Raw genomic sequence first — 12,088 nt, 5'->3', positions numbered from 1 at the left:
CACACACGCACAACAACACACGCACACACGCACACAGAGACGTCAGTCGTCTCTGGATCCTTCTTTCTTCTCCCTCTCCCTTCTCCCACAAACACACACACAGATCTCTCGAATTCTCGATCCTTCTCTCTTCTCCCTTCTCCCACACACACGCACAGAGACCTTTCTCGATCCTTCTCCTACATGGCCTTTTCCTCCTCATTCGCCTTCCTCCTCGTCCACGTCTTCCGCCTCGTCGACGAACCCAGGAACTCTCCGGCGAGTTCTCTTGATCCTTCTCCGCCTTCCTCACCGATCCCACCGACAACAACCCCACCTCTGTCGTTGATTCCAGCGACGACCACCACGACCCCCAATCGCCCCCAAACCCCAACCTCAACCTCCACAACAACCACCCATTCTCCTCCTCCCCCCGGAGCCTGCCCCGCCGGCGACGCACTCGCCTCCGTCTCTGTTCCACGTCTGCTTCAACCAAGACCACGCCTGCTTCGCCGTAGGGACAGACCACGGGTTTTGGATCTACAACTGCGATCCGTTCTGCGAGCTCTTTCACCGCGACTTCGACAACGGCGGGGGAATCGGCGTCGTTGAGGCGCAAATCTTGGGTCTGAGCCTGGATTGCAGAGAGATATCTGGGCAACTGGGACGACGCAGCCTCGGCTGCCTTTCCGACGACGGAGTCATGACGAATTTTTCGATAATATCGAATATATCACGATATTATCGATAATATCGCGATATTTTGACGATAATAAGACGGATACGTAGGAAAATATCGGTGTCTCTGAAAAAAGATAATATCGACGATATATCGCCGATATTATCAATATTTTAGTCATTGGATACTACAACGAAATCTCTCTATCTTCTAGACAGAAAATACAATGGCCCTAGTTCCCTATTTTCAAATTGTTTCTTTACTTTTCCCATTTCATTTTATTAATTTTTCTTCTTTTTTGAAAATATAACCGCCCATCAATTTTTGTCTTCTACTTTTAAAAACCTTTGCCAAGTTCCAACTCACTACTAAATATGTCACTTTCTCCTAATAAACCCATATCGAATCACGTTTCATTTGCTCCACTCAGCAATAATAGCCTTCCAAAATTAATTAAACCGTCTATTCACGTTGTTTCAAATACATTGAAAAATTTCTTGCGCACAGTTTCGATTAACCTACCAATTACCAAACCCTTCTTTCTCTCACAATATCCTAAAGGATGAAGCAATAAAGCACCTTCCATGTGAAGCCCTTTGAAAATTCAAACCCTTCTAAAACCTCCCCTCCCTCCCTTTTAAATCTCCCTCTTAAGTCTCAACCCCTCAACCCCTCAAACCGTTACTTATGTTTATAACATGAACTTCGTTTCCTCACTCTTCAAACTTTGATTTGTGCCTCCATTTTTCTTAAGATGACACAATTAACACCCCTAATGCCCCTTTTAGTATTGTTTTCTGCACTGTCATGCATTTTAACAGTCGCAGCATCTTTGGCCGGGGATACTCAGAACTTGATTCGGGTCAAGGCACAACTGTCCGACCCGGACGGAAAGCTCGACGACTGGGTTCCGGGCAGCGGCCACAATCCATGCAATTGGACGGGAATCACCTGCGACCGGGACAACCACTCTGTGCTTGCTGTAAACTTATCCGTGTTCGGTGTTTCGGGCGGGTTCCCGTTCGGGTTTTGTAGCATTCGGACTCTCCAGAACCTCTCTCTGTCAGCCAACTTAATCAACGGCTCTCTCCAAACCAACACCCTCTCTCTCTGCTCCCACCTCCATGTTCTCGAGCTCCACGATAACCTCTTAGTCGGAACATTGCCGGAGTTTCAGCCGGAGTTCACCGACTTGCGAATCCTGAACCTCATAAACAACAACTTCACCGGCGATATCCCGGCGAGTTTCGGCCGGTTTCCCTCCCTGCAAGTCCTGATGCTCTCCGGGAACTTGCTCACCGGTACAATCCCCAAGTTCTTGGGCAATCTTACGGAGTTGACTCGCTTGGAACTCGCTATCAATCCATTGAAGCTCGGCGAGTTGCCTTCCGAAATTGGAAACTTGACGAAGCTACAGACCCTCTTCGCCCCGCAATGCAACATCAGAGGCCGCTTACCAGACTCCATCGGAAACCTCGTCTCGCTGATGAACCTCGATTTGTCTACGAATTTCCTATCCGGTCCGATTCCGGCAAGCATTGGTCGATTGAGGAGCGTGACGCAGATCGAGCTGTACGAAAATCACCTGTTCGGCGAATTGCCTGAGAGCATTGGAAACCTGACCTCTCTCCGGAACTTAGATCTCTCTCTGAACGCCTTCACCGGAAAAATCCCAGAAACAATTGCAGGACTGCAATTGGAGTCTTTAAATCTCAACGACAATCTCCTCTCCGGCGAGCTTCCTCCGATCTTGGCCTCCAATCCGAAACTGCGGCAGTTCAAGATCTTCAACAACAGCTTCTCCGGTTCCCTCCCGGAAAATCTCGGCCGATATTCCGATTTGGCAGAAGTCGACGTCTCGACGAACACGTTTTCCGGCAAGCTGCCGAAGTTTCTCTGTTACCAGAAAAAGCTCTGGAATTTCATCGCAATGGCGAACCATTTCTCCGGAAATTTACCCGATACGTTAAACGAGTGTCATTCTCTCGGATACGTTCGAATCGAATTCAATGAGCTCGACGGCGTCGTTTCAGACAAGTTTTGGGGTCTGCCTGGTCTCTATTTCGTCACGATGAATAACAACAGATTCAACGGCAGCGTATCGCCGTCGATATCGGCGGCTACTAAATTCTCGACACTTAAGATCTCCAGCAATTCATTTTCTGGCGAGCTTCCGTCGGCGATTTGTAAGCTTACGAACCTCTCGAGCCTCGACGTGAGCAGAAACAAATTCTCCGGCGACTTGCCGCCGTGCATAACGGAGCTGAAGATTTTGCAGAGGCTGAAAATGGAGGAGAACATGTTCTCCGGTGAAATTCCGAGTGCAGTGAGTTCGTGGACCCAGTTGACGGAGCTGAACCTATCTCACAATGGCATAACGGGTCGGATCCCACCCCAACTCGGTTACTTGCCGGTATTGAATTACTTGGATCTCTCGGAAAATATACTCACCGGTGAGATTCCGTCGGAGTTGACCAAGCTGAGGCTCAATCAGTTCAACGTCTCGAATAATAAACTGTACGGGAAAATACCTACTGGTTTCGATTGCAGTCCCTTCAACTTGGGGCTAGTGGGTAACCCGAATTTGTGCAGTCCGGATCTGGATCACTTCCCTACCTGCTCCAAACCCAGATCTCCGACCCCAATTTTGATAGCCATTTTATCCGTGTGCGTTGTACTTGTCCTCGGGTCGGTTCTTTCGTATTTGAAATTCCGGTCCAAAGCTTTTGGCGGTAAAACGAAGCGGCTTTGCAGGGTTACCACTTTCCAACGGGTCGGGTTTAATGAAGAGGAGGTGATGCGATCTTTAACGAAGGAGAATCTAATCGCGACGGGCGGTTCGGGTCATGTTTATAAAGTTAAGCTGAAGACGGGGCAGACCGTGGCGGTTAAGAAGCTATGGGGCGGGGCAAGGAAACCCGAAACTGAATCCGTTTTCCTGTCTGAGGTGGGGACTTTGGGTCGGATCCGGCATGGCAATATTGTAAAATTGGTGTTTTGTTGTAGTGGTGAGGACGGTAGGATTTTGGGATATGAATACATGGAAAATGGGAGTTTGGGTGACTGTTTGCATGCCGAGAAGGTTGGGCCTTTGGCGGATTGGGCCAAAAGGTACGACATTGCGGTCGGGTCAGCCCATGGGTTGGCCTATCTACACCACGACTGCGCTCCGGCAATCGTCCACCGGGACGTGAAGAGTAACAACATACTATTGGACAAGGACTGGACCCCGCTTGTGGCAGATTTTGGACTGGCCAAGACTTTGCACCCTGACATGGGGGCCGGAGGTGGTGCGATGTCACGGATTGCTGGTTCCTACGGCTATATCGCTCCAGGTAAGGTTTTTTAAAAAAAAATGGTTGGTTGCTTAATTTTCTTTTTGGGTGTCTTAATAGATTCTCTGGGTGTCTTACTATCTGCGATGACAATTTTAACTTTGCATGTATTCTTATTATCTGCTTTCAAACGAAGTTTTATCGACAATTGTAAAAAGTTGATATGAACAACTGTTAACTATTGATGTATTTAAGTTCGTGATAAAATATGTATTATAGCATATTTCAGCTTATTGTTGGGACTAATTGTAATTTGATTGCTTTGGTTTAAAGGAACATTATATGAACAGAACATATATGCTAAACCTAATTGTGTTATATTTGGTTTGAAGAGTATGCATACACGCTTCAAGTAACTGAGAAGAGCGACGTCTACAGCTTCGGTGTGGTGCTGCTGGAACTGATTACTGGCAAGAGTCCGAATGACTCGTCCTTTGGTGAGAACACAGACATTGTGAAGTGGGTTAGAGAGGCTGCAATGTCTTCTCCTGAAGGAGGAGAAGGCAGCAATGACGAAGGTTTCTGCGGCACCAATCTCTGCCAGATAATCGATCCAAGGATTGATCCGTCAACATGCAACTACGAAGAGATTCAGAAGGTTTTGAAGGTGGCTCTTCTTTGCACTGCTGCATTCCCAATTAACAGGCCCTCCATGAGAAGGGTGGTCGAATTGCTTCGAGATCAGAAACCATCTCGACCGTCCAAAATGATAAGCCTTTGATTCATTGTTGAATAACTCAGTTACTATCAGTCTATGGGATTTCGTAGCATTGTGTGTAAAGATTGGTGGTTCAAAAATGACCACCTTGCTTTAAAATATTGCTCCTTTTCAACAGTTATAATGTAAGAACTAGAAGAAGAGAAAAAGTTCACATATTTATGAAGTAAACATCTAGTTTTTGATAGCCACTCACCACTCACTCATTTCGGGTTTAAATTCTCTTCCTCCCTTCTCTTAGTATAGCTTAGAATAGTAATATCATTTATGAAGAAAATGATTAAGAGCTAGAGCTTCTGGTTGTAGTCAAGGTCTTAAATGCCGATAATATCGGCGATATTTTGCCGATATTATCGGTTTTTCACGTTACAACAACAACAACAACAAAGCCTTTTCCCACTAAGTGGGGTCGGCTATATGAATCCTAGAACGCCATTGCGCTCGGTTTTGTGTCATGTCCTCCGTTAGATCCAAGTACTCTAAGCCTTTTCTTAGAGTCTCTTCCAAAGTTTTCCTAGGTCTTCCTCTACCCCTTCGGCCCTGAACCTCTGTCCCGTAGTCACATCTTCGAACCGGAGCGTCAGTCGGCCTTCTTTGCACATGTCCAAATCACCGGAACCGATTTTCTCTCATCTTTCCTTCAATTTCGGCTACTCCTACTTTACCTCGGATATCCTCATTCTCAATCTTATCCTTTCTCGTGTGCCCACACATCCCACGAAGCATCCTCATCTCTGCTACACCCATTTTGTGTACGTGTTGATGTTTCACCGCCCGACATTCTGTGCCATACAACATCGCTGGCCTTATTGCCGTCTTATAAAATTTTCCCTTGAGCTTCAGTGGCCTACGACGGTCACACAACATGCTGGATGCACTCTTACACTTCATCCATCCAGCTCGTATTCTATGGTTGAGATCTCCATCTAATTCTCCGTTCTCTTGTAAGATAGATCCTAGGTAGCGAAAACGGTCGCTTTTTGTGATCTTCGCTAAATTGCTCCGGTCATTAGTGTGGATAAGTATATAAATGGATAGAGATAGGAAAGCAAACACAAGATGTACGTGGTTCACCCAGATTGGCTACGTCCACGGAATAGAAGAGTTCTCATTAATTGTGAAGGGTTTACACAAGTACATAGGTTCAAGCTCTCCTTTAGTGAGTACAAGTGAATGATTTAGTACAAATGACATTAGAGTACAAATGACATTAGGAAATATTGTGGGAGAATGATCTCGTAATCACGAAACTTCTAAGTATCGGAGTGTGGTATCGACTTGCCTTATCTGTCTCATAGGTAGATGTGGCAGCTTCTCTGGAAGTACTCTTCCTCCATCCAGGGGTGGTATCTTTAACTGGTGAAGATGCACAAGGTAATGTATCAATTTCACTTGAAGCTTACTTGTAGTTTCAGGCTTGGTCAAGCGCGATACAAACCATGTAGTAGGAGTCCCCCAAGTCGCCGAGCTAGGGGATTTGCTGAAAGAGGTGACAGACAAGGTAAGCAATCAGAGCTCCGGCTGATTGTTCACCTTTTCCCCATCTTGCAGCAGCATGAAGGATAAAGAGAAGAAAAATGAGAAGAGATGATATGGGATACTTTTGCTTTTGAAGAAGTAACTTTCCACAGGCTTATTCTTGAACTGAGCTGGAGGGTTTTCTGGTTTCCTCCAGAGTATAAGGCCGACTGAAGAATTTGAGGGTCAAAACAAGTCCATCAAATCTAGAGTACGTTCGACCCTGCTGATATGGGATACTTTTGCTTTTGACAGAGTAATGGATGGATCGGCACGTGTGCTGTTACGCTTGTCTCCATATGCTTCCTTGTATCCTTCGCACTTGCCCTATCTGTTCCTCAAGCAGATGCGGTATCTTCCCTGGCAACATAAGATGTTGAAGATGAGTACTCGAGAGCAATGCCAGGTAAGTAATCAGGTAAGGGGTTCCAGGCTGTCAGTTCCTGGCTGGGAGCTTGATTTCAAGTGCTGACTGATTGCTCTCTTTCTCCTTGTCTTGCAGGTAAAAACAAGGCCAAAGGAAAAGACAGGGAAAAAGCATGATATGGGATACTCTTGCTTTTAACCCTGATGATATGAGATATTCTTGCTCTAGTATAGCTTGTTTGCAGAGGTATTATCGGGGGGAAAGAAAGCTGAATATTTCGAAAGGCTTCGTTGGGAGTGCCCTCTCAGATATGAGGAAGGGTTGAGCATTTTTGCAGGTCTGCCTGTCCGTTGGGGATGGAGGTCGACATATATAGGAGTCTCCCTAACAACAAGTAGTAATGCTATTCCTTTACCCTGCTTGGTCATAGCACGGTAGTGGGAGCTGCCAGCTTCACATGTTTTAACTCTGTCAGAGCACTTTGAAAAAGTGGTATGTGGTATCTGGCTCTCGAGATTCGGAGAACGATGCTTCTTCGATTTTTGAGAAAGCAATCATGGTGGGGGTCTGGCTCTCGAGATTCGGGGAGCAGTCTCTTCGATTTTTGAGAAAGTAATCATGTTGGGAGTCTGGCTCTCGAGATTCGGAAGGCGGTGCCTCTTCGATTTTGGAGTAAGCAATCTTGTTGGGAGTGTTTTCTCGGATGTGAGTAAAGGTTGGGCATGTTTGCTAGTCTACCTTGCCACGAAGCACGGAGGTTGACACACAGGGACTTTCCAATTATCCAGTAGTGGTACTGTTCCTTTACCCTTGTGGGTAATAATATGGTAGCTAGACCTTCAAAATTTATGTGTCTAAACTTTGTGAGTGCTGTTTCTTTGCTATTCTTTTACCTTTCTTGGTCAGAGCGATGTAGTGGGAGCTGCAAGCTTCACGTGCTCAACTTTGGCAGAGACTTTGACAAAGTTATCTGTGGTACCCATGAGCTATTGTTGCGTGTGGGAAGTGGGTGATTGAACAGTAAGATTCATGTGCTTTCTACTTCACCAGAAGTCTTCGACAGAATGCCCATAATTTCCGCAAAGCTGAGTGTGCGTGTGACAGGTGCTGACAAGGCTAGAAAAGAAGGTGCCTCTTTGATTTCTGAGATCGGCCCTCGTGGTCTCTGAGCAGCCCAGCTTTTGAGAAAGCGAGCGCCTCTTCAATTTTTGAGAAAGCAATTATGTTGGGGGTCTGGCTCTCGAGATTCGGGGAGCAGTGTCTCTTCGATTTTTGAGAAAGTAATCATGTTGGGAGTCTGGCTCTCGAGATTCGGAGGGCGGTGCCTCTTCGATTTTAGAGCAAGCAATCTTGTTGGGAGTGTTTTCTCGAATGTGAGTAAAGGTTGGGCATGTTTGCTAGTCTACCTTGCCACGAAGCACAGAGGTTGACACACAGGGACTTTCCAATTATCCAGCAATGGTACTGTTCCTTTACCCTCTCTTCGATTTTTGAGAAAGTAGTCATGTTGGGAGTCTGGCTCTCGAGATTCGGAGGACGGTGCCTCTTCGATTTTGGAGCAAGCAATCTTATTGGGAGTGTTTTCTCGAATGTGAGTAAAGGTTGGGCATGTTTGCTAGTCTACCTTGCCACGAGGCACAGAGGTTGACACACAGGGACTTTCCAATTATCCAACAGTGGTACTGTTCCTTTACCCTTATGGGTAATAATATGGTAGCTAGACCTTCAAAATTTATGGGTCTAAACTTTGTTAGTGCTGTTTCTTTGCTATTCTTTTACCCTTCTTGGTCAGAGCGATGTAGTGGGAGCTGCAAGCTTCACGTGCTCAACTTTGGCAGAGAACTTTGGCAAAGTTATCTGTGGTACCCATGAGCTATTGCTGCGTGTGGGAAGTGGGTGATTGGACAGTAAGATTCATGTGTTTTCTACTTCCCCAGAAGTCTTCGACAGAATACCCATAATTTCCGCAAAGCTGAGTGTGCATGTGACAGGTGCTGACAAGGCTGGAAAAGTAGGTGCCTCTTCGATTTCTGAGATCGGCCCTCGTGGTCTCTGAGGAGCCCAGCTTTTGAGGAAGCGAGCGCCTCTTCGATTTCTGAGATCGACTTTCGTGGTCTTTGAGCAGCCCAACTTTTGAGAAAGCAAACACCTCTTCGATTTATGAGATCAACCCTCGTGGTCTCTAAGCAGCCCAGCTTTTGAGAAAGCAAACGCCTCTTCGATTTCTGAGCAGGCGCCTCTTCGATGTCTGAAGCTCCGTCGAGTGCAGCTTTTTATAGGGGCTAGCATTAAGTTCCAAAGCACACTTGAATCTCCACCAGTAGAAGCTCCATTCTTGCACTTCTAAGATCTTGATTTGTCCGACCTCTTCTCTCTTCAATACCTTTGAAAAATGGCTGGCCCCTCCGACCGTCGTTTTGACTTGAACCTTGTTGAAGAGGCAGCCCCGCCTTCTTCAGACAACATATGGCGCCCATCCTTCGTCTCCCCTACTGGTCCTCTTACCGTTGGGGATTCCGTGATGAAGAATGATATGACCGCTGCGGTGGTGGCCAGGAACCTTCTCACTCCCAAAGATAACAGACTACTTTCCAAACGGTCTGATGAGTTAGCTGTTAAGGATTCACTGGCTCTCAGTGTTCAGTGTGCAGGTTCTGTGTCTAATATGGCCCAACGCCTATTTGCTCGAACCCGCCAAGTTGAATCATTGGCGGCCGAAGTGATGAGTCTCAAACAGGAGATTAGAGGGCTCAAGCATGAGAATAAACAGTTGCACCGGCTCGCACATGACTATGCTACAAACATGAAGAGGAAGCTTGACCAGATGAAGGAAACTGATGGTCAGGTTTTATTTGATCATCAGAGATTTGTGGGTTTGTTCCAAAGGCATTTATTGCCTTCGTCTTCTGGGGCTGTACCGCGTAATGAAGCTCCAAATGATCAACCTCTGATGCCTCCTCCTTCTAGGGTTCTGTCCAGTACTGAGGCTCCGAATGATCCCCCTCCGATGCCTTCTCTTTCTGGGGCTCTACCGACTGCTGAGACTTCTCCTAAGCAACCTTTGTGAAGGCTCCATCTTGTTTGTTTATTTTGACTCATGTATATGTACATATTTGTAGCTTATCGGGGATATCAATAAATAAGTTTTCCTTCATTTCAACGTATTGTGTTAAATACACCAAAGCCTTCTTCGCTAAGTTCTTTGAATTTTCTTTTGTTGAAGCTTGTATGTTGAAGCTTTCTAAGTGTAGCATGTAGGTTGGGGTAGTGTTCCCTTAATTTTTCGAGTGAGGAAAACTTCTCGGTTGGAGACTTGGAAAATCCAAGTCACTGAGTGGGATCGGCTATATGAATCTTAGAACGCCATTGTGCTCGGTCCTGTGTCATGTCCTTCGTTAGATCCAAGTACTCTAAGTCTTTTCTTAGAGTCTCTTCCAAAGTTTTCCTAGGTCTTCCTCTACCCCTTCGGCCCTGAACCTCTGTCCCATAGTCGCATCTTCTAATCGGAGCGTCAGTAGGCCTTCTTTGCACATGTCCAAACCACCGTAACCGATTTTCTCTCATCTTTCCTTCAATTTCGGCTACTCCTACTTTACCCCGGATATCCTCATTCCTAATCTTATCCTTTCTCGTGTGCCCACACATCCAACGAAGCATCCTCATCTCCGCTACACCTATTTTGTGTACGTGTTGATGCTTCACCGCCCAACATTCTGTGCCATACAGCATCGCCGGCCTTATTGCCGTCCTATAAAATTTTCCCTTGAGCTTCAGTGGCATACGGCGGTCACACAACACGCCAGATGCACTCTTCCACTTCATCCATCCAACTTGTATTCTATGGTTGAGATCTCCATCTAATTCTCCGTTCTTTTGCAAGATAGATCCTAGGTAACGAAAACGGTCGCTCTTTGGTATTTCTTGATCTCCGATCCTCACCCCTAACTCGTTTTGGCCTCCATCTGCACTGAACTTGCACTCCATATATTCTGTCTTTGATCGGCTTAGGCGAAGACCTTTAGATTCCAACACTTCTCTCCAAAGGTTAAGCTTTGCATTTACCCCTTCCTGAGTTTCATCTATCAACACTATATCGTCTGCGAAAAGCATACACCAAGGAATATCATCTTGAATATGTCCTGTTAACTCATCCATTACCAACGCAAAAAGGTAAGGACTTAAGGATGAGCCTTGATGTAATCCTACAGTTATGGGAAAGCTTTCGGTTTGTCCTTCATGAGTTCTTACGACAGTCTTTGCTCCTTCATACATATCCTTTATAGCTTGGATATATGCTACTCGTACTCCTTTCTTCTCTAAGATCCTCCAAAGAATGTCTCTTGGGACCCTATCATACGCTTTTTCCAAATCTATAAAGACCATGTGTAAATCCTTTTTCCCATCTCTATATCTTTCCATCAATCTTCGTAAGAGATAGATTGCCTCCATGGTTGAGCGCCCTGGCATGAACCCGAATTGGTTGTCCGAAACCCGTGTCTCTTGCCTCAATCTATGCTCAATGACTCTCTCCCAAAGCTTCATTGTATGACTCATTAACTTAATACCCCTATAGTTCATGCAATTTTGTACGTCGCCCTTATTCTTGTAGATAGGCACCAAAGTGCTCGTTCGCCACTCATTTGGCATCTTCTTCGTTTTCAAAATCCTATTGAAAAGGTCAGTGAGCCATGTTATACCTGTCTCTCCCAAAACTTTCCACACTTCGATTGGTATATCGTCTGGGCCTATTGCTTTTCTATGCTTCATCTTCTTCAAAGCTACAACCACTTCTTCCTTCCGGATTCGACGATAAAAAGAGTAGTTTCTACACTCTTCTGAGTTACTCAACTCCTCTAAAGAAGCACTCCTTTCATGTCCTTCATTGAAAAGATTATGAAAATAACCTCTCCATCTGTCTTTAACCGCGTTCTCTGTAGCAAGAACCTTTCCATCCTCATCCTTGATGCACCTCACTTGGTTTAGGTCCCTTGTCTTCTTTTCCCTTGCTCTAGCTAGTTTATAGATATCCAACTCTCATTCTTTGGTATCTAGTCGTTTATACATATCGTCGTAAGCCGCTAACTTAGCTTCTCTGACCGCTTTCTTCGCCTCTTGCTTCGCTTTTCTATACCTTTCACCATTTTCATCGGTCCTCTCCTTGTATAAGGCTTTACAACATTCCTTCTTAGCCTTCACCTTTGTTTGTACCTCCTCATTCCACCACCAAGATTCCTTTTGGTGTGGGGCAAAGCCCTTGGACTCTCCTAATACCTCTTTTGCTACTTTTCGGATACAACTAGCCATGGAATCCCACATTTGGCTAGCTTCCCCCTCTCTATCCCACACACATTGGGTGATTACCTTCTCTTTGAAAATGGCTTGTTTTTCTTCTTTTAGATTCCACCATCTAGTCCTTGGGCACTTCCAAGTCTTGTTCTTTTGTCTCCCTCTTTTGATATGTACATCCATCACCAACAAGCGATGTTGATTAG

General features: G+C 45.6%; 1 protein-coding gene across 1 annotated transcript; it reads left to right on the top strand.

Moving 5' to 3' along the window:
* Positions 1 to 1,084: 1,084 nt before the first annotated feature.
* On the top strand, positions 1,085 to 4,902 carry LOC103429215 (LRR receptor-like serine/threonine-protein kinase HSL2). The gene is made up of 2 exons (XM_029094478.2): positions 1,085 to 3,993; positions 4,326 to 4,902. Exons 1-2 carry the CDS (start codon positions 1,413 to 1,415, stop codon positions 4,712 to 4,714), a joined length of 2,970 nt encoding a protein of 989 aa, XP_028950311.2. The 5' UTR covers positions 1,085 to 1,412; the 3' UTR covers positions 4,715 to 4,902.
* Positions 4,903 to 12,088: the final 7,186 nt, after the last annotated feature.

This window comes from Malus domestica, chromosome 15 (genome assembly GCF_042453785.1).
Source record: "Malus domestica chromosome 15, GDT2T_hap1".
NCBI lineage: Eukaryota > Viridiplantae > Streptophyta > Magnoliopsida > Rosales > Rosaceae > Malus > Malus domestica.
This window is presented reverse-complemented; position numbering and strand designations above follow the sequence as displayed.